General features: G+C 43.1%; 1 protein-coding gene across 1 annotated transcript in view; it reads left to right on the top strand.

The window, feature by feature from the left end:
- WASHC5 (WASH complex subunit 5) overlaps window positions 1-22,836 on the top strand; it is a 61,131-nt gene that overhangs the window by 4,398 nt on the left and 33,897 nt on the right. The window contains exons 2-12 of the mRNA XM_040494598.1: window positions 1,374-1,672; window positions 2,374-2,519; window positions 3,456-3,540; window positions 4,133-4,233; window positions 7,184-7,373; window positions 9,963-10,115; window positions 13,929-14,042; window positions 15,813-15,984; window positions 18,346-18,473; window positions 21,552-21,681; window positions 22,780-22,791. Coding sequence (XP_040350532.1) covers window positions 1,487-1,672; window positions 2,374-2,519; window positions 3,456-3,540; window positions 4,133-4,233; window positions 7,184-7,373; window positions 9,963-10,115; window positions 13,929-14,042; window positions 15,813-15,984; window positions 18,346-18,473; window positions 21,552-21,681; window positions 22,780-22,791 — 1,417 coding nt within the window. The 5' untranslated portion in view covers window positions 1,374-1,486. The remainder of the gene's footprint in view (window positions 1-1,373; window positions 1,673-2,373; window positions 2,520-3,455; window positions 3,541-4,132; window positions 4,234-7,183; window positions 7,374-9,962; window positions 10,116-13,928; window positions 14,043-15,812; window positions 15,985-18,345; window positions 18,474-21,551; window positions 21,682-22,779; window positions 22,792-22,836) is intronic.

Genomic DNA, 22,836 nt, shown 5'->3' with positions numbered 1-22,836 from the left:
AGACGTTTCTAAATGCTGAATCAATAAGAAGAGACTTATAAGAGGAAAAAAGAAAACCTTTAAGGGTTACACAAAAGACAACTACACGAGGTAGCTCAGCGCGAGTGAACTTTGAAAATATGTGACAAGGGTTGGGGAATGTTCTGCTGGGGCTGCAGAGGAAGCCCTCTCCTGTCCAAAGTCTTCCCACATTCTGGTTTTGCGTACAGTGAAGTCCTCACTATTTTACTGTTTACTTTTTGACTCCCTGCAGCCAGAAGATTACATATGAACGTAAACATTGGCATGGATATAAAAATGGTAACGATCACTTGTAAGATGAGTTCCCTTGCAGATATTCATGTACTAAAGAGTCTCTTGGGCTGAATTCTTGTTTTTGGTGGTCACTCTTCTTAATGCTAATGTCGTGTCGATAGGACACAGTGCCAGTGCAAATGTTAGGAAGTACACAAGCCTTCACGAAGTTGAAAAATAATTCAGGCCTGCATGAAGCTGACCCAATGATGACTTAGCTAAAGTAACAAGTAGAGGAGAGCAATACAGCGAAGATGATGACAAAACTAACACTTTCAAAGATAATGATTTGAAAAAAAGAGTTGGAAGAGGCCTTTGGGAAAATGAATGCTGCCTTGAAACATTTTTTTTGTTGTTGCAAAAATTACCTTTTTCTAAGATCATGCTATGAAAGTCAGCTATGAAGTACAAAATATGTATTATCAAAATTACAATTTGGTGAGATCAACTTTCAGCGCATTCTTGGTATGTCCCTTGAGTTAGTACGTCCTTGTTGCAACTTTACTCTGAATTGGGGGTAAGTACGGAACTTACTTTCATACGTTTTAATTACATCATTCCGAGATATCTTTCTAATCAAAACTTTTCCACCGCTCAGTATGAAACATTTGTCTCTACTCGCGTCACTCAGGAGTATTTCTCAGGTATGTCTTACCCTTGATAACAAGGGCCTCCTGTGTTTTCCGTATGAGAAACACTTTTTTTCAAGGTGGCTCCCTCACCTAATTCGAGTGGATTTGAGGCACAGTTCTCTTTTCCAGAGGTAAAACAAGCGTTAGCAAAGGTAAGACAACTCCCGTAAGGACAATTTAATAATCAGTGCCCAACATAGGGCACATTGGAACCACGATGCTCACTGGCTCCTCCCAGCTGCATCAGGTCCTTTCTCACGGGGAGAAGTGAATAAAGGATTGAAAACAGGCCAAGGGTGTTCACTTAGCAAAGTCCATCCACATGGAACACCGGGAGGAGTGGACAATAAAGGCCCTTCCCTCATGTCGGAACTCATGCATGTGTTACATATGCTCCCTTTAAAAATGGAGAATTTTTTTTTTTTATACTTTTCTTTTGGGATACAGGTCCTTTAATGGAGCAGCCAATCTGTCAGCAGACCTGGTTTCATCTAATGATTTACAGACCTCAGCTCTGAAGCCACTGAAACATTCCTCCCGGCCAGGCACTCATCCGCACGATGTTGGACTTCCTAGCTGAGAACAACCTGTGTGGCCAGGCAATCCTAAGGATTGTTTCCTGTGGTAATGCCATCATTGCTGAACTTCTGAGGCTCTCGGAGTTTATCCCTGCTGTGTTCAGGTTTAAAGACCGAGCCGATCTACAGAAATATGGAGATATCATCTTTGATTTCAGCTATTTTAAGGTAACCTTCCTCCATAGCATTTTGAACGCTATCTTTCCTACAAAAGCACGCTTTCTCTGGGAAGCGTGGGACCCTGAGAGGCTAAGTAATTATGGAGAAACAGTTAAAGAGGAAAGCTTTTATACCACATTTAGCGTCAGCTAACTAATTTGAAAATAATATAAAGGTGTTGTGTGGAAGCCCTAACATAACCTAATCACACTTTTAAAAAGATAACTTTGGTGAAATGTATTTTACAGTGAAGGACCCCACACTTAAAAGCTTGCCGATCATGGTTACAATCCAACTTTGTTTCTTTCAAGGGGATTCCGTATCTAGGCGTCTGTTTTCTCTGTTACTTTCTGTTGCTCCTCTTTCAATTTCTCATCTCCTTTTTCAAGCATAGGAACACATTTTTAAAAGACTGTTTAGAAACTGTTACCAACATGGGGCGCCTGGGTGGCTCAGTCGGTTAAGCCGCCGACTTCGGCTCAGGTCACGATCTCGCGGTCCGTGAGTTCAAGCCCCGCGTCGGGCTGTGTGCTGACAGCTCGGAGCCTGCTTCAGATTCTGTGTCTCCCTCTGCCCCTCCCCCGTTCATGCTCTGTCTCCCTCTGTCTCAAAAATAAATAAACGTTAAAAAAAAAAAGATTAAAAAAAGAAAATGTTACCAACAAGTATGCTTTTGTTGACGTTTCACATGAATGTGTTTTTCTTCTTAGGGTCCAGAGTTATGGGAAAGCAAGCTGGAAGCTAAGCCAGAGCTACAGGATTTAGATGAAGAGTTTCGTGAAAACCACATAGAAATTGTGACCAGATTTTATTTAGCCTTTCAGAGTGTGCATAAATATATTGTAGACCTAAACAGGTATTAATTCAGTAATAGCTTATTCTGGGGGTAAATAGTGGAAAAGGAACGTGCCAGAGCGTGCACGCCTTCCTGAGTTCCTCTCCTACTGTGCGTGATTGTCTTTTCCTTCCAGTCGCACTTGTCACCTTTAGTGTTTTAGAGCGTTGTTATGCTTTCCTGCTCTTGTGAAGCAGTACCATAACCTCGGCTTGTACTGAGTCATGGCTTTCTTTTCTTTTTTTTTTCCTCATTGAGGCATAGTCCACGCATAATGTTTACATTGGTCTCAGGTGTGCAGCATAGTGATCTGGTAGCTCTGTAAGTTCTGCTGTGCCCACAAGTAGCCACCGTCTGTCGCCGTGCAGCACCCCCTTCACCCCTGGGACTCCATAACTGGAAGCCTGTACCTCCCTCGCCCCTTCCCCCATTTTGCCCACCCAGCCCCCAACCCATCCCACTCCCTCTGGCAGCCGTCAGTTTGTTCTCTGTATTAAGCCATGTGGCTCTCCATCCTGTAGTTTATGATCATATTTTAGCATCTTCTTTAGGAGAAGTGGAGAAAAAGCTTATTTTTATAGCATTAGTAACCGTAGCCTGCCATCTCATCCCTAACTACACAGTATTTTCTTCCCTTCAGCCCTTAAGAATTCATTACTCAGCAGTTTTTAAACTATTCCATGTCTTTATAACGTTACTTCTAAGATACTTATGATTCATAAATCGGGACTAGAGACGGTTCTTTCTGCTTAGAGTAGCCAGTGTTAGCAACCTGTGGCCCTAACCACTGGGAGTTCCATTTCACGAGTCCATTCTTAAAGAGCATGAAGGGCCACAAACGTTTGAAGGCCAGAATGTCTGGTGTCTTGTCTTATCTTTTAAAAATCTTTATATTCCTTCTTCAAAAGTGGTCGTTTTCATTAGAATGAATAACTTGCCCTGGGGTTTCATTTCTAGATATCTAGATGATCTCAATGAAGGTGTGTATATTCAGCAAACCTTAGAAACTGTGCTCCTCAATGAAGATGGAAAACAGCTTCTAGTAAGTAATAGTAGCCACTTAAAATAGAAAGTCAAGAATGTCAACTTTTTTCCCATACGTCCCAAACACATACAAAGTACCCTTCTTTAAAGGGAAGCAAATAAACTGACAGTTCTCTTCTAATCAACAATATCTGAATTTAGAACATAGTAGACTGAACACAATTACAAGTGAGTGGAAGTCATGGGATGGTTGTGAACTTCCTCAGCGCAGTCCTATCTTCTTTATCTTCTGCATCCCAGACCTGTAGCCTTGGAAACTAGTACGTGATAGTCACTTAAGAAAAGTTCATTAAACAGGTAAAGGGCTTAGAAGTATTCATAATGTTGGGACTCCATTTGGGGCCCCAAGCGAAATACCAAAAATAGGCCAATTGAAAGGTAATCACTGCAAATTAAAATTTATTTCCCATAAATTTTTCAAAGCCCATTCTGTACAGAAGGTGAGAGCCTTTGGGAAAATCTGCATTCTCCTTGTAATATGAAGCCTTTAGGAGGAATAGGAACAAAGTGATTCTTTTTAACCCTCGTCAACTTCATTCCATAAGAACGTAGCTCCTGTGAGTTGGGCCATTGTCTTTCTCTCTTCATAGTGTGAAGCACTGTACTTGTACGGAGTCATGCTGCTGGTTATCGACCAAAAGATCGAAGGAGAGGTCCGAGAGAGAATGCTGGTTTCCTACTATCGATACAGGTATCCCAGGGCTGGGACCGCACCCCCCCAAAAGCACTGCTATTGGTAAAATGAAGTAGTTTCTGTACTACTTTCGTCGTGAATGGCAGCGGTACGATCTAGAATGAAAGGCGTGAGATTCTTATTTCTTCTGAACGTAATGGAGAAATGTAACAATTACTCTATATTTGTGTCATTACCATGATAATAGATTATATATCATGTAATCTATATATTACACATAAAGGAGCCTATGTGTTTTAGATTGTTAGAGATACATAGATCATCATGTCCACAATAGTACCTTAGTTTTTTTTTTTTTTTTTTAAAAGGAATCTGAATTTTCTTCATCTTAAAGGTAAATTTGGGAATGTTGGAAGTCTAATGAATGTTTTTTTTTTTTTTAACGTTTTTAAATATTACACCTTGGCAGATGTAGGGACATGAATAAATTTTCTGTTGTCATTTTTGGTTTGATGAGTTTGGAAAGCTATTTCTCAGAGTTAGGTGGGAAGTGAATTCTCACCTGAATATATGTGGAAACAAAACAACAGCACATATCACAATCACGTGTTTCGTATGTCTGTCCAGAACTGTGACTTTAAGGGGTAGGGTCTTTAAGTCAGAAGCCACCTTAAAGTTCTATAATTCCAGTATCTACCACACAGATTTCAACGTGCTGAGTTAATGAGTCAAAACCTGGATGTAAGGTCAATATTAGAAAAAGTCAAGGGGTGCCTGGGTGGCTTAGTCAGTTAAGCGACTAACTCTTAGAGATTTCAGCTCAGGTCATGATCTCATGGTCTGTGAGTTCGAGCCCAACATCAGGCAGAGCCTGCTTCAGATTCTCTCTCTCTCTCTCTCTCTCTCTCTCTCTCTCTCTGCCTCTTCAACACGTGCATGCTCTCTCTGTCTCTCAAAATAAATATATGAACTTTAAAAAAATAAGAGAAAAAGTCAAGATTTGGGAAGAAACAAATAATAGGCAGGAATCAGCAATGTGAGCTGAAGATGTGCAGACTGGAATTAACATTCTTTTTTTAAACATTTATTTATTTATTTTTGAAAGAGAGCACGCTCAGGGGAGGGGCAGAGAGAGAATCTCAAGCAGGCTCCACGGTGTCAATGCAGAGCTTGATATGGTTCTCAAACTCATGAACCATGAGCATGTCCTGAGCCAAAACCAAGAGTCGGACACTTAACCGACTGAGCCACCCAGGCGCCCCTAGAATTCACATTCTTAAACTTACAAATTGGGACAAAATAAATAGGACAAAGGGGCAGATCCTCAGCACAAAGGGACTGTTGGGGACATCATCTTTTCAGCGACACCTGCTACTGCTGCCCCTTAGCAGCCCCTGCTACTGCTGCCCCTTCATCGCGGGCTGCTCAACTAGCCCATGTACTTTAGCTTCATCAGTATGTGGGGAGAGTGTCCGCAGCAGACATAATTCATTCACATCAGTTTGACCATGAGGTGTTTTGTCATCCATGTTTTTAAAAATGAACTTTGAAATTTTTTTTAATGTTTACTTACTATTTTTGAGAGAGAGACAGCATGAGCAGGGGAGGGGCAGAGAGAGAGAGGGAGACACAGAATCTGGAACAGGCTCCGGGCTCTCAGCTGTCAGCAGAGAGCCTGACGCAGGGCTCAAACCCGTGAACCGTGAGATCATGACCTGAGCCGAAGTCGCACTCTTAAGTGACTGAGCCACCCAGGCACCCTTTAAAAATGAACTTTGAATGCCCTTGTGTATATTTCCAAAAGTACCTGGAAAACCAAAAATAATAAATGACATAAAGAAGGAGAAAAAAGGGTTTGCTCATCAAGGCCAGCTTTAACAATTCTGCTTTGTCCTTTTGGGTACAACAGTGAATTCATTAGAATGTGAGGACCCATTACCGAAGTGACCCTGAACAATCGCCAAGTCAGAGTTGTGGGAAAGGAGATTCTTGTATCAAATAGGAGGTCATCCTCAAGTCTAAGATTCTTTGAGTCTGAGGATTACCACTCCACACCACCCTGAAAATCACAGATGTTTTGATTCAATCTCTGTAGAAGGTACACCTTGCCAAGGGGAAAAAAAAAAACAAAAAACGATGATTATATATCCCACTTTATGTTGACATAATCTTTTAAAATTATTTTTTAACCGGGGCGCTTTCATTCGGTTAAGCATCTGACTTCGGCCCAGGTCATGATCTCATGGTTCATGGATTTGAGCCCCATGTTGGGCTCTGTGCTGACAGCTCAAAGCCTGGAGCCTGCTTCAGATTCTGTGTTTCCCTTTCTCTCTCTCTCTCTCTCAAAAATAAATAAACATTACAAAAATTTCTTTAACTATTTTTTAACTTATGAAATGTTGGTACTGGATCACGTTCTTTATCTGCAACTCTGAAATCCAAAGAGCTCTCAAAAAAAATATATGCATGTCTACACACACATGCGTGCACATAGTAACTCCCCTGGCAGCAAACTCTGATCTCACCTGAAGCCATTTGGAGTCAAAACCTGATCAGTCCAGATCGGGGGCTATAGATGGTCCTTATTTATCTCATTTGCATGACAATTCATAAATTTTGCTGCAGAAATATTAACGTGTGCTGATCACATAATGCTAATTGAGACCCTACTTAAAGTGTTGTATACGATCTACATGCCATGTTAGTTTCTTACATTTGAAAAACGCAGTATTCTGAAACAAATCCAGCCCTAAAGATTTTAGACAAGGGATTGTGGACCTCAACTTAGAACTAACTATACATACATGTAAGAATCCGTCTGGTAAGTTTGCTATAATAAGCTTTTTGAAAATGCAATTGTGAATCTCCGGGGACATAGACTGACCAGGAGTCTTATGTAAAACTACATAAAGTCAAGTTATGATGAAATTCTGCTCTTTTGGACTTTTGAGTTTCTAAGCTGTGTGGTTTGTTTGGCCCTTTGTTTCCCATTGTGAACGTGGTTCAGCGCTGCTCGATCTGCTGATTCAAACATGGATGATATTTGTAAGCTGCTACGAAGTACAGGTTATTCCAGCCAACCAGGAGCCAAAAGACCACCCAACTATCCTGAGAGTTATTTCCGGAGAGTGCCTATCAATGAAGCCTTCATCAGTATGGTCATTGGTCGACTGAGATCTGATGATATTTACAACCAGGTGGGGATCAAATCTACCAACATCTTCGTTGTTTGAAAGATTGATTTCACTTTCCTCCTCAATTACTCCTTCCCTTCCTTATTCCTCAGAAGAACAAAAGCACCTAAAAAAGCCCAAACTTTTTGAGGTCTACTATAGTTTGGTAGAGGAAAAAGGGATAGTAATTTGGGAAGAATTTGAGATTTCAGGGAGAGGATGGGATTTGAACTATATTTGGAAAAAAGATCATTCTCTCAGCCATTCATTCAACATAGAGTTACTGAGTGTGTTACATGCCTGTCCACAAGCTGGGTGCTGGGAGGCCATCACTGACAAAGACAGGTCATGGTCCCTGCCCATAATGAGCTTGTAGCTGAGGAAAGAAGACAGACAACTAAAGGAATTACTGTAAAGCAAGGTGAGTGATAGCTTAGGGGAAACACAGGGTGCCACGGAGCGTACAACAGGGGCAACAGATTGCAGCAGGTGGCGAAGGGGACGTGAGGACACTACGAGAAGGCAGCTTGAGCAGGGCCGTGAAGACCCTGTAACATTTATAAGTTACTTCCCTTTCCTCTCCAGTATGTGTATCGCTCATGTAAGAGGGCACCAAGGAAAATTACCACGTGACTTCAATTTCCTGAAGAAAACATAATTTTAGGGGCACCTGACTGGCTCAGTCAATAGAGCATGTGATGCTTGACCTCAGGGCTGTGAATTCAAGCCCCCACATTGCATGTGGAGATTACCTCAAAATAAAATCTTAAAAAACAACAACAACAACAAAACAAAAAGATACATAATTTTATGTATCAGGTATTTTTCTTACCAAAGAATTGGACCCGTAACAGCCGGGTATTGTTTATCACAGAGCACAGCTGCCCTACCCAGTTCTGCAAGTACCCGGTTAGTTTTCTTTATGAATATTGTAAGTATCAATAAAAGAGGTTTGTGTGTGTGTTTTAAAAACAGCTCAAAATCAGAAGCCACCTGCAGATACTGGGTCTTCATAATTTGTTGCCATTTATTGAGAATTCGGTACCAACCAGAATCATAGTTGATTTTCTCCTGAACTGTTCTCTCTCTCCTCAGAACAGTCCTGCAGAGTGGACAACATTATCCTCATGTTGCTGTTGAGAAAAATAAGGCTTAGGGAGCTTCATAATTTTTCACAGGGTCATGTAACTAAGTATCAGAACCCGAATTTGAACTTGGGTCTATATGACTTCAGGGGCCATGCTGCTTCTCACTGCCTGTCTTTACCCCTTCTGCCTCGTATGGGGTCCATCTTGTCCGTGTCTCTAGGCAGTGAGTTTCAGTTTTCTCTTGCCCCACGACCGTACTAACACAGGGCCTCGGCTGTGGTATGCTGTGTACCCACCCCACTCGCTGCCCGGCACCTGCCCCGTCCCTGGTCATGGTGGGTTGGACGGGGGCAGTCACTTGACCCAGGACGGATCGGATTCCCTGTTAGGTGATTTGGAATGGGGCCCCAGAAACATCATCTGCACGTGGGTTTACTCCTCACACGCAAAATTTGGAATTTGGGGGCAGCCCCATTCTCCCACGTGTAAGATGAGCGGAGCAAGGGAGAAGGGGCAAACACATCAAGGGGTGGAAACGGTGAAGGCTTTGTGGCCCACAGCTCCAGACCCTTCCTGTAGCCCGGCCACGCTCCTGCCTGGGGGTTCCCTGCCACGTTGCTGTGTCCACCCTCGTAGCAATTTCCTCCCTTTGTGTTTGTGGTCCTCGAGGTGACGCGTACTGTGTGCAGCCAGGTCACCGACCCATGTGGTGACGGAGCCCTGGGATGCACCAGCACCTGAAAGGCAGGCAGTGGAACACCCAGCAAAGCAGGGCAACAGGGGTGGCGTCTGTGAACCTTGAGAGAACTGAAGTGAGAGTGTGAAACAGAGGCTGTTGGAGCAGCGTGATTGTGAGGTGACGGGTGACTTGGAGAGATCATAGGTGATGGTGCAGGGCACGTTTCAGGGAGCTGTAGAATGAACAGGAAGTGAGAAAATGGGGACAGGGTGTAGGGTCTGTCAGTTCTGAAAGACTGTCTGATAGAAAGACCCAGAGGGGCGCCTGGGTGGCTCAGTCAGTTGAGCGTCCGACTTCGGCTCAGGTCATGATCGCATGGTTTGTGGGTTCGAGCCCCGTGTCGGGTCCTGTGCTGACAGCTCAGAGCCTGGAGCCTGCTTCGGATTCCGTGTCTCCCTCTGCCTCTGCCCCTCCCCAGCTTGTGCTCTCTCTGTGTCTCAAAAGTAAACGTTAAAAAAAAATTTTTTTAAGAGAGACCCAGAAATGGACAACTAGCAGGAGACATGGGGGTAAAACATTTTTCTCCTCCTTGAGGCAAAGACTTCAGGTTGCAGTTGAGTCAGGGGCTGGAGGGAAGAGAATGCTGTGTGGTTAGCAAGAACGGCCCTGGTTATATTGTCCTCTAACAAGGCCACAGTCTGAGGATCGCACGCGGGGTCCAAGTCCCAGAGGGGATGGACTCTTGAGAGACTGGGACGTCCTGGAACCACATCATTTACTGGGCATGTGTATCAGTTCACAAGTCACCAACAGCTGCCTCTTCAGGGTGTTGTCTCTGTGTTGCAGGTCTCCGCATATCCTTTGCCAGAACACCGCAGCACGGCCCTGGCCACTCAGGCCGCCATGCTGTACGTGACCCTCTACTTTGAACCTGCCATTCTTCACACCCATCAAGCGAAAATGAGAGAGATTGTGGACAAGTACTTTCCAGACAACTGGGCAAGTATCACCATTAGTCTTTTTGTCCTCTGGAATAATCCTGTTAGGGAACCAACTCTGCGTTCTTTTGGCCTTTAGCCCAGAGATCAGAATGTTGTAAACGAGACATTAAGTCACATTGGCGAAACTACTCTAAGTGTGTGGAGAATCTCCTGAATCATGACATGAGGGAGTAAGTCAGTAAAACTTGGTGAAGAGCCCATGGGTTTGTTTTTTCTCTCTTAAATGGATACTCTGAAGGTAAAACCCTATATTGAAATGTTCTCGCTTTAGCTGCTGAATTGGAACTGTTTCACATGCAGTGAAACATACTTTCTTCTTTTCTATTTTATGAATCTAAGCTTGCAAAATTAATCTGTTACTTTACGAATAGGAGTGTTACTTTAATAATAAGTTTTATCTATCTGTAAGCTAACGTTGATGGGGCTGTTAAACTTTATATTATTGCAGAGACGTGCTTGTGACTTTTTAACATTGTGTCACTCAAAACTCAATTCTTTTAAAAAAAATTTTTTTTAATGTTCATGTATTTTTGAGAGAGAGACATAGAGTGTGAGCAGGGGAGGGTCAGAAAGAGAGGGAGACACAGAATCAGAAACAGGGTCCAGGCTCCGAGCTGTCAGCACAGAGCCCGATGCGGGGCTCGAACTCACGAACTGCCAGATCATGACCTGAGCTGAAGTGGGACGCTTAACCTACTGAGCCACCCAGGTGCCCCAAAACTCAAATCTTAAAAACATAAGGCTGACTTGACGTACTCAGTGTAGATGAGATGTTCTCCTTGTACGTAGAGGTTTTGATAAAGTACAGTGAATTGGATCCTGGTCTCAGGGAACAGATTCTGTTTCACTTCTTATCAGTCATTGAATCACAGACTGTGATTAGGGAGCCTGCAGTGAGATGTGATGCTTCCTACCCACGAACGCATCCTGCTTATAAGCTAGGAGCTGAGCAAACAGAAGGAAAACTCTGATAATCTGGTTTCATTTGCTAAGCATAATAAAGAGTTTCGACCATAGTGCTACAATGAGAAACAGTAACACATTTAGTGTTAAGGAAGGTCAAAACCCACTTATGTGAAGCTTACAAGAGACCCTCCTGAAAAACACCCCTGACATGCTAAAAATGAAAGAATTTAAAAAGCGAGTGAGATGCCAGGCAAATGCCACCCAGTAAAAATCCAGTAAGAAAATAGTTACGTCACACCATAGAGACCTTTAAAGAAAAACCTGCGTAGGGATAAAGAGGGATCATGTATGATATTAAAAAGAATAATCCAGGGTGCTTGGGTGGCTCACTTGGTTAAGCGTCTGAGTCTTCAGCTTGGGCTCAGGTCATGATCTCACGGTTTCATGACTTCAGGCCCCACATCAGGCTCTGCGCTGGTGGTACAGAGCCTGCTTGGGATTCTCTCTTTCCCTCTCTCTCTACTCCTCCACTTCCCATGCTGTCTCTCTCTCTCTCAAAATTAATAAATAAACTTAATAAAATTTTTAGGAAAGAATAATGCAAGGTAAATTCATACCCAGTGACATACTCAAAATACATAAAGCAAAAACTCAAAATAACCTATAAAAGTTGAGAAAACCATAATCATGATGGGAAATTTTAATATACCTCTTTCTGTACATAATCCTGCTCTCCCAAAAATACACGATAGATGTTCTGTGTGTATTTGAAAGGATACATATACAAGTTGGGTAACATTAGATCACAAAGTTAAGAAAGCTTTAAAAAACGATGTTAGTCTACAGACTGTATTCTCTTACTGTAACTCAATTAAATTAGAAACCAACACTTAAAAGATATTTTTAAATGTTTAGAAAAAACTAACTTTTGTGTTCAGGAGGAAATCACAATATAAATGAAGAAATATCAAAACACTACAAAGCGAAGCTTACGAGAATGACTAAAAACTGTTCTTAGAAGTAAATGTTGGCGCGCCTGGGTGGCTCAGTCTGTTAAGCGTACGACTTGAGCTCAGGTCATGATCTCGTGGTTTGTGGGTTTGAGCCCCGCATCAGGCTCTGTGCTGACAGCTCAGAACCTGGAGCCCACTTCAGATACTGCGTCTCCCTCTCTCTCTGCCCCTTCTCCCACTTGCACTCTGTCTCTCTCTCTCTCAAAAATAAACGTTTAACAAAAAACCAAAAGATCAATACCACAAAGGCTGGTTTTTTGAAGAGTAATAAAAAGATATTTTGCAACGCTGATCAGAGAGAGGGAGAAGGCAAGTTTAAATATGTGAAGATTGAAAAAGCAGACCCGAGATACAATAAAGAAGTTTTGAAGTTATCAGAAGGCCTATGAACAACTTTATGCCGATATATTGGAAGACTCTGAAAAATGGAAAATTCTCTCAAAAATAGAACGACTAGATCTGATTCGAGAAGAAAAGGGAAGCATGACAAGCCCAGTGACTGTTGAAGAAATGGAGCTGGGGATCCGCCTCCCTGCTCAGGCACTCGCACCAAAAAGAGCACCCCCAGGATCGCAGGATTTCACAGGCAACCCTGAGCAAAGCTTCAAGGGACAAATAATCGCAATTTTATACAGACTCAAGTGGGTAGGTGAGGAACCCCAAAAGGAACACTTTGTTTCCTTTACTCGAAGGATTCTCAAGTGAACTGGGGAGCCCTAGGGGTCCCCAAGGCTCATTCAAGGGGTCCGTGAGGTAGAAACAGAGTGAAGTGCTCTGTGCCTTGCCCTGTCCCCCTTTGCCAAGTCCACACGGCACTCCCAGGGGCCCCGAGGCAGGCGGCGCGGGAGACCCACTGCGGAATCCGGATCCAAGCCCAGCTGTCTTCGGTCAGGCCAGATGCTGCAGAGACTCGAAGAAACCGAAAGGCGATGCCACGCGTCTCACAAAACTTTTTGGGAAAGCCTTTAGTCTGATTTTTTTTTTTTTTAATTAAAAACAGTTTTGTGTTAGCATGTAATGGGTGTACTATTTTTTTTTCAACGTTTTATTTATTTTTGGGACAGAGAGAGACAGAGCATGAATGGGGGAGGGGCAGAGAGAGAGGGAGACACAGAATCGGAAACAGGCTCCAGGCTCTGAGCCATCAGCCCAGAGCCTGACACGGGGCTCGAACTCACGGACCGAGAGATCGTGACCTGGCTGAAGTCGGACGCTTAACCGACTGCGCCACCCAGGCGCCCCGTAATGGGTGTACTATTACATGAAGTGAATTAATAAGTAATTTTTGAAATGTCTCGATTGTGATGTGTAATAGGATAAGGATCAATAGATAGAACCCCATTTGAGGGGCGCCTGGGTGGCGCAGTCGGTTAAGCGTCCGACTTCAGCCAGGTCACGATCTCGCGGTCCGGGAGTTCGAGCCCCGCGTCAGGCTCTGGGCTGATGGCTCAGAGCCTGGAGCCTGTTTCCGATTCTGTGTCTCCCTCTCTCTCTGCCCCTCCCCTGTTCATGCTCTGTCTCTCTGTCCCAAAAATAAATAAACGTTGAAAAAAAAAAAAAAAAGATAGAACCCCATTTGAAAAAAACACAAAAAGTCCTTGGGCGTTTTCAGTAACTTTGAGTTGCGTAAAAGCTGAGGTGAAAATGTTTGAGAATGCCACTGTTCAGTCAGTCTGCTTTTCTGTCAACCCTGATTTAGTCGTTTTCCCATAAATGGCTTTTGTAGCCCTTGTTCCAAAGTGCTCCTAAGAAAATGCTTACCTATATCTTTGGCAAATCGGGGTTTTTCATTGCAGTGGAATTTGAACCAGAGGGAGTGGGCAGTGTTTTCTGTAACTCTGCCTCCAGACGAGTAGGTATTTAACACACTGGATGAATGTGTCCTCTTTCAGGTAATTAGTATTTACATGGGGATCACAGTTAATCTAGCAGATGCTTGGGATCCTTACAAAGCTGCAAAAACTGCTTTAAACAATACTCTGGACCTTTCGAACGTCAGAGAACAGGTAGGTGCTGGCCAACGGAGAAGGATTCCGTCACAGCTACAAGCCTGCTTTATGGCGTGGGAAATGAGTAGAGTTCCCAGGGAATTTGGAAAATGTCCACGTAGACATTTTAGTGCAGTGACGAATGAAAGGTGAATTTTGCGCATCCTAATAAGATAGGTAACGATAGATTTTGTAACTTATGTGGTATATGTAAAGGGGAGGCTTGGGTCTTAAGATTCAGCGTCCTAAGACAAATCGGTATGTCACATGGCCCCAGCTGCCTTTGTTTATTCTTGTCGATGTGGATGGAATGGCTTTCACGGGTAGCTGGAATTTTAGTGTTTTCATTGGTAGGATGCATGCTGAGGATGGTAACTGAGCATACGCAATACGCCCTGTCACTGTAATTTCTATTTATGTTTTAAATTTATTTAATTTATTTTAATTTTTTGGTGCAAGAAGGTGTTTTTATTAAAGCACGGGGACAGGACCTGTAAGCAGAAAGAGCTGCCCCGTCACTGTAATTTAAATTTATCATTTCTGATGTATGAAACCAGCAAGAAGACTGAAGACCTTCCTCTCCTTAAAGTTTATGCTTACAGTCTATCTCTTTTTTAAGAGCACAAGGCAGGAGGAAATTCCTAAGTAAACAGAGCCATAAAAATCTTTTTTTGGGCAGTATCCTTGACATTTCTAAGTTATCTTCCTCAGCCTGGCTGTCTGAGTTCTTGAGTTTCCGGGGCAGATAGAACGACATTGAGTCCAAGAACTTCAGCATGTTTTATTCAAGTAAATTACATTCCATAAATAATGCATAAAATAATTTCAACTTCATGTCTCCTGGAAATATACTAGAGAAAGTGATGCTTCTGATGCTTACTGGCATCAGAGCATTAATTTTTTCATTACTATAATTAGTTTCCAAAATTGCCTTTTCTCTCTGGTGCCATTTTAAGAAGATTTCAGACCTGTCTGATGAAACACCTTGTGGTACTTTTAAAGTAACCTGATGAGGTTGATGATGTTTAACATGTAACTCTTGCTTCAGAGAAAGTAGAATGACCCAAATCCCCAAAGGCTGGTTTGAAAATTCACTGGATTGAAAAATACACAGAGGTGTATTTTTGTTGTGCTCTCGTCTGCCTGTAGAAGCCTCTTCTTCTGGATATTTCTGCCCTGCCTCCTTTGTCAAGAATCATGGGAAGAATAGACAGTTGAGCCTATGTTTCTTTTCTATCCAAGTTGAGAACAGAAGGGGCCCTGGGAACCACTGGATACAGTTCTTTAGTTGACATTTGAAGAAACCAGGAGGGAGAGGTTAACCCCAAAGTCAAACCAATATCTAATCATAGCTAGAGGTAGGAGGTAGGATTCTCTGGGTTCTGAGTCCAATGCTCTTTTCAAAAGTGTCCGACGGGGTGTCTGGGTGACTCAGTTAAGTGTCCGACTTCAGCTCAGGTCATGATCTCACAGTTTGTGAGTTCAAGCCCCGCATCGGGCTCTGTGCTGATGGCTCAGAGCCTGGAGTCTGCCTCGGATTCTGTGTCTCCCTCTCTCTCTGCCCCTCTCCCCTCACGCTCTGTCTCTCTCTCCTAAAAAATAAACATTAAGAAAAAAAATGTCCAACAAACCACTTGCCTCTGAGTCTTACCAACTATGGTCCACATATTATTCACCTCCTGTAGAAATGTTATTACTTGTCAATGGGTTCATCTGTATGGGATTCATTTTCTAGGAAAGTAATTTTCTCTTTTTGAAAATGTAATTCAGGCTTTTTCTTTTTCGAAGTCAAGCAGATACGCTACCGTCAGTGAAAGAGTGCACACTCAAGTGCAACAATTTCTGAAAGAAGGGTATTTAAGGGAGGAGATGGTTCTGGACAATATCCCAAGGCTCCTGAACTGCCTGAGAGACTGTAACGTGGCCATCCGATGGCTGATGCTTCACACAGCAGATTCAGGTAATGGGCGAAAGGTGTGCCCATCTGTATGGCTCCACTTAAAGGCTTTCAGAGCTAAGATATGCCCCGCGGTGCAAAAATTGTTTAGCCTTTGGATGAGAATCAAGTGGCTTTTTAAGTTAGTCGTTTTTGTGTCTACTTGGACAAGTCAACAGCTCACCTGAATAGGCCCCTTTGTCAGGTTTGATTATCCGGGATTATCCCAGTAGGTCCAGTATAATCACGAGGGTCCTTAAATCGGGAAGAGGGAGGCGGAAGAGTCAAAACTAGAGAGGTGGAATCATGAAAAAGCCTCAACAGACCATTCCTGGCTTTAAAGATGGGAGGGGCTACAAGCCATGGAATATGGTGGCCTCTAGATGCTGAAAAAGATAAGGAAACAGGATTTCCCCAGAGCCTCCAGAAGGAGCCTGCAGAAGAAGCATAGGCCTGCTGCCTCCTTGATTTTAGCCCAGTGACACCCATTTCAGATTTCTCCTCTCTGGAGCTGTAAGAGAATACGTTTGTGTCCTTTTAAGCCATTACGTTTATGGTAATTTGTTACAGCAGGAAACTAATAGAAGAGCCAAGCCAGTAAATAAGAGCCAGATGTGTAAAACAGACACTTAGTGGGATTTCGTCCAGAGCAGGAGAGAAATGTTGCTTGGGGTAGTGGGTGAAGGTGGCTGGGGAAGGCTCCATACAGGAGGCAGGAAGGATTCTGAAGTAAAAAGAAGTTCTAGACTGGAGAAATGATGGGGGGTGGGGGGGAAGGTACGATTTTGGAAGTACAGGAAACCATGGGCCCACAGAGTTGCTAAACAGGCTGAACCTGAGTGCCTCATAAAGGTAGATCAGGTCTAACCTTTTCTGGCCCACAGTCCTCTTGGAGACGCTATTGGCCATCAAGTTCAGTTGCTTCACAGGTTGTATGAAATGCCTTCACAGGGTCTGTGAGCCTATGACTTAAGAAGCTCCCGATTTAATGAAAAAACAAGTAGGTTGGGCTAACCTGAGCTTGTTCAGAGCTGACACAGTTCCTTGGACTCAGTGAAGGCTGGATCAGTGTTAGTTAACCAATGGCTTCCCCCACCCAGAGCTGCGTGCCCTTCCCGCTAAGCGTGGCTGTCATCCAGCGGCCCCGTGAAGCCTCCTGCTTTTTGGTTTTGTCAACAAACTTTGCTGGAGAGCCACCCTGAGACAGGTACTGCCTTCAACACGTGTTCTTTCAGATAAGGCAGTATCTCAAAGTAAACTGTCCACTCCAGATTATTCTGCAGCCTCCCCTGGTAACACAGAGCCCGTCTCACAGCTCTTCCAGGCAAGATGTTCTTTCCTCTAGCTTCCATCTGGTCCCACTTCCTGTGGGTGCTAGGCAGCGAAAACAGCAGGGGGACGACTTCATCCTTTGTATCCTTGGAAATATGTGCAGTTTGTCCTCAGCTTTCTGTCTTCATCCTGGAAATCTCTTTCTCGAAAAATGCTGCTTTCCAGTTTTGGGTTTTGTTTTTTGTTTTTTTTTTTCATTTGGCTTCTTTGCCTCGATCCCTCTCCAGTTTACGTTCGCTCACAGCATGAGCACCGTGGCCGAGGTTTAATCGTCCAATGGATCTGGTGTTGGTTAGTCGCGTTTAGTCAGTCCATAAACTCCAGTTCTAATTTGAGGATTTTACCACACTGACTCAGTTTATAATCTTTACCAAAGTCTTCCATTCTCAAGCACATGAACAACTCAGGCCCTCGCTTTATCGTATCATAAAACCAACTGTGGTTTTCCAGTGACTCAGCCTCCTCCTCACCTTCCCTGTGAGCCAGGAGTCTCCTGGATTTGGACCCTTCCAGGGACAACCTCGTCTTGCCAGTGGTCTGGGCACTTACCTTCAGCCACGTCTGTTTCCCATTTTTGTGCCTGGCAATTGTCTGACCTGATTGCACAAGGTCACGATTTACCAGAAACAAGTGATTTACCTGATTGTGAGTCATGCGTGGGAAAGATAAGTGCTTATTTAGTTTCTGTGGTGTTCGGGTCATGATGTGCAGGAAGGAGTGCATATATTCTTTACATTCCCTCCTGTTGGCCTCCTGGAGGCACTTCCCCCAGGCTTTGGAACCCCGTTCTGCAGCTTGCTTTTTCTCATTCAACAGCATATCATGGATGACATTCCACGTCAGAGCCAACTGTCGTGTTCAAAAGTTTGGTTGTACTTAACTTCATGGTGTAGATCTACTGTAATTGATTTTATCACGCATTATTGATTCTCATCTTGCTTTTTTAAATGCTCCAAATGAGTGAAAATGGAGGCACGTTTTTAACAATTCATCTTAGATTTCGTATTTTCTGCACAGCGAATAAATTGGGAACTCTTTTCTTCCTGTTTCTAGCTTATGACCCAAACAACAAACGCCTTCGTCAAATCAAGGACCAGATTCTAACAGACTCTAGATACAATCCCAAGATCCTCTTTCAGTTGCTGTTGGACACTGCACAATTTGAGTTTATACTCAAAGAGGTAACGATCTTTAATGAATAATCACCAACATCTTAGTTTTTCTGTGCTTAAAAATATTTTTAAAGGGTTGAGATTCAATAACGAGTCGTAGTCTTTGATTCAGGCTACAGATTCTGGCAGTCTGAGATCGTTCTTATACTAAAAGGACAGGATTAAACATTTAACAGCATTTAGTGCCTACTGCCATTGGGGATACAGTGATGGGGAAAATTGCACAGGACCATGGAGGTGACAGTCTAGTGAGGAATGTGGACATTAATCAGAGAATCGCACTAATGAAAACGTAAATACAAACTGAGATACGTGCTCTAAGGGAAAGGAACATTGTTCTCTGAGTACCTAAAATCCCTGAGAAGAGAAGCAGGAGCTTCTGAAGGGACCTGAAGAAGGAACCTGTCGGAGTTAGCTAAGACAAAGGTCGGGAGCATTCTGGAGACCATTGCAGAGAGAGGACAGAATATGCCCGAGTCCTCTTGGGTAGGGAACAGCATGACCAGTTCAAGGACCAGAAAGAACAGTTGGCTAGAGGGGAGAGAATGAGATAAAAGTGATATGAGATGAGGTCAAAAGGTGGGCATGTAGGCCTTGTAGGATTTCAGTCTTCATCTGCAAAGCCATGAGAACCTGTTAGAAAGGGCTTTTAAGTAGGGTGGATGGGGGCGCCTGGGTGGCGCAGTCGGTTAAGCGTCCGACTTCAGCCAGGTCACGATCTCGCGGTCCGTGAGTTCGAGCCCCGCGTCGGGCTCTGGGCTGATGGCTCAGAGCCTGGAGCCTGTTTCCGATTCTGTGTCTCCCTCTCTCTCTGCCCCTCCCCCGTTCATGCGCTGTCTCTCTCTCTGTCCCAAAAAATAAATAAACGTTGAAAAAAAAAAATTAAAAAAAAAAAAAAAAAGTAGGGTGGATGATTTGTGTTTAAACAAGGTCCACTCAAGGATTTTAAGGATTTTGAGCTCCCTGAAGGAAATTCTAAGGTTGATTGGTCTTATGCCTAAAAGAGCCTCTGTGGGCATAATAAAAATGGTTGATACCCAGGAGTGCCTGGGTTCTATAACCAGTAGCCTTGGCGGTTCGGATCAGGTGGGCCCAGGAGCTAGCCGTGGACGTTAAGGCCCATTCCAAACTGATATTCTCCTTGCCTCAGTCTGGTTAGCGGTCTGCCGGTTTTTTCTTTATCTTCTAGGTGTGCGAGGACACTGTGTTCCCCTGTTCAGTAGCTAAGGAAAAGTACATGCTGATTATTAACATCATGCACATGCGTGTGTTGAGTGTTATTCAGTAACCTGTCTCGGTATAATTTTGTAAGATCAGAGAAACGCTACCCCTTTTTGATCTCTTTAAGAATGTTCATGTTTTCTCTCTCAACAGCAAGTCATTATTGAATACCTGCTCTGTTCCCAGCTAGGTGCTAGGAATTCAAAAATGAACAAGGCATGTCCCTCCCATCCAGGAGCTCTCAGTACAGTGGGGAAGAGAGACAGATTAAGCCAAAATGAGAGACCAAGAAAGATCCAAGAGCAGGAACCAGGCATCTTATTTGTTGGTCAAAGCAAACTTCAGAGGCAAGTGAGAGTCACCCCAAGGAATCAGTGCACTCCATCCAGTTAGGATCCTGAAGCAGGACGCCAGTCACCCAAGAGTTCTGTAGTGTGGGAATTGTTGTGTGGGAATCAGGACAGATCTGGGTCATCTGCCCGACCACGCCTGCATTTCTAATCGTTAATCTTTTTCTGGAATCTGTTGGAATAGAATGGGCAGCTTCCTTCTGTCTGTTCTATTGGAGAGAAAAGAAGACCAACTCATTAAAGATCTTCAAAAGAGAAGGATCTGGTAGAAAGATAAAAATAACTGCCCAATACAAATTGAGCAAAACCAAGATATATTTAATGTCTGACATTTCAGCTCGGTTCTTTAACCTTTATCTCTATCTCTCCCACCTCCCATCCCAACCCTTTTTCTAGAATCACCTTCTGATTCTCTTAGAAACACACTAATTAGACCTGTGTTTCTTCTAATCTTTTGATGAAGGCGCATCTCTTAACTTGAGAACCATCCCCTATCCCAAATTCCATCTTACCAGATATGAAACCTGTGAGGTCAACCTGGGAATGAGTGTCTGAAGTTGTTTCAAGCTATTAGGTCTGTAATGAAGGCCTCACAGTGTTATTTTTGTTACTGCTGCTTCGTGAAATGGCATTGATCGGTCCTAGGCATTCAAAAAGACAGATGGACTCTATAAATAATTCCTACTGTTCCTCACCCTGCCTGAGCACTAAGATTCCTCTTTCTCTGGCCCCACAAAATTCCACCAATCTTTATCCTTTCATCTACAATGAAGTCTTCATCTTTTAACATTCAGTTCGATGCTGAGGAATGAAGAATTTCTTAAGAGAAAAATCAGTATATTCTCATATTTACCTCTTAGGATCCCAGTGAAATAAATCCCTGTAGTTTTGCGACACACTTTAAATAGGTTTTTAAAATTTGTTTCAAGGGGGGAAAAAAGCAAAACCTTGAGTTATACCATTTCCTCCTCTGCTCAACTCTTTACAGGCCTTTAATTTTATGAAGGAGTGAATTAATAAACAGACTTACTGTGTGATCCAGAAGAAAAGATTTTTGTGGGTAATTTAATTCATTATCCACTCATCAGACAAGGATCATGCTCAGCCTTCCCTGACCTATTTTAAATAGATGCAACCACAGAAATTATTACTTGCAAAGGACCTTTGAGCAGTGGCCACCAAATTTAATTTCACATTAAAAATGCTGGTTCCTGGGTCTACCCAAGACCTTTTGAACCAGAATCTTCATGGGGGAGCTTGAGAATCCCAACACTTGAAAGCCATCCAGATGATGAGACGATGCTTATGTGCAGTTGGTCTGAAAACCAATGCAGTGGTCTAGCTTTGCCCCTCAATTTGTACAAAGTAGTGCAGCTTAAGAGATGACGTCAGGGGTAATGTTACTTTTAGATACATATTTTTATAATAAATTGGGTTTCACTCAGGGCTTTCTTTGTAAACTGCCTTATTTGGATTTCCTCTTAAGTAAGTAAATCTCTTCTGTCTCTTTCAACAGATGTTCAAGCAAATGCTTTCAGAAAAGCAAGCCAAATGGGAGCATTACAAGAAGGAGGGCTCAGAGCGGATGACGGAGCTTGCTGATGTCTTTTCGGGAGTGAAACCCCTAACCCGTGTGGAGAAAAATGGTAATTGCTAAAGAGGAAATATCATTGTGTTTGAAATGTACACACGAATTCTTGGAAACACACAGAGTAAAAACTCAACCACATTGTCATCATTGTATGCTAGGACATTGCTGATGAACGTCTAAAGCCTAGTCTTAGCTGCCTCTAGCTTTGGGCTCCTTTTGGCAATGTTCATATCTTCTCTGGACTTGGGGCTTCTTATTTTTGAAGTATGAGGTTAGGCTACAGGGGTTGTTATACTCTGACTCATAGTCCGTAGGTCCATAATTCATCCCCCAGCCTCACCATAGTGTGTCAGCTTATGTGCATTTGCAGGGAGGAAGAGAAGGACCTATAACTGTCCTGATCATCTCAGGATACTTCACTCAAGAATAGTACTAACTACTGGGGCACCTGGGTGCCTCAGTTGGTTAAGCGCCCAACTCTTGATTTTAGCTCAGGTCGTGATCTCACGGTTCGTGAGTTTGAGCCCCGCATTGGGCTCCATGCTGGTGGTGTGGAGCCTGTTTGAGATTCTCTCTTTCCCTCTCTGCCCCTCCCCGGCTCGTGCTTTCTCTCTCTCTCTCTCTCTCTCTCTCTCTCCAAAATAAAATAAATAAACATTAAAAAAAAAAAGAATATTACTAACTACTAACATAGGGGTGCCTGAGTAACTCAGTCAGTTGAGTGTCCGACTCGTGATTTCGGCTCAAGTCATGGTCATGATTCATGAGATTGGAGCCCTGCATCAGGCTGTGCACTGACAGCACGAAGCCTGCCTGAGATTCTCTTTCTCCCTCTCTCTCTTCCCCTCCTGCATGTGCACACATATTCTCTCTCTCTCAAAAATAAATAAACATTGAAATAAACAAATAAAATCTTTAATAAAAGAATATTAGTAACTGCTAACATAGATGGTATCCAGGAATCTTGTCTTCTCATGTTTTCTGCTTTTTTTTCCCCTCATGCGCCTGCCATCTAGTGGCAGAAGAGGGGACATGCAGACTTTTCGAAACAACACGGCTCAAGCCTTAACGTTAATCATATTAATCCTGCTTCTTTTAGGAAATTTTATCTGTGGGAAAATCATGGTATCACTTAAAATTTTTATATAGATAGAAACCCTTCAAAGTGCCCCTGAATGACCATTCTGAATTTTAAGATGAGAAGCTATTT

The sequence above is a fragment of the Herpailurus yagouaroundi genome, unplaced genomic scaffold (genome assembly GCF_014898765.1).
Source record: "Herpailurus yagouaroundi ecotype Mexico unplaced genomic scaffold, PumYag 186, whole genome shotgun sequence".
Lineage (NCBI taxonomy): Eukaryota > Metazoa > Chordata > Mammalia > Carnivora > Felidae > Herpailurus > Herpailurus yagouaroundi.
Note: the sequence above shows the minus strand (reverse complement) of the source record. Positions and strands in the feature narration are given on the sequence as shown.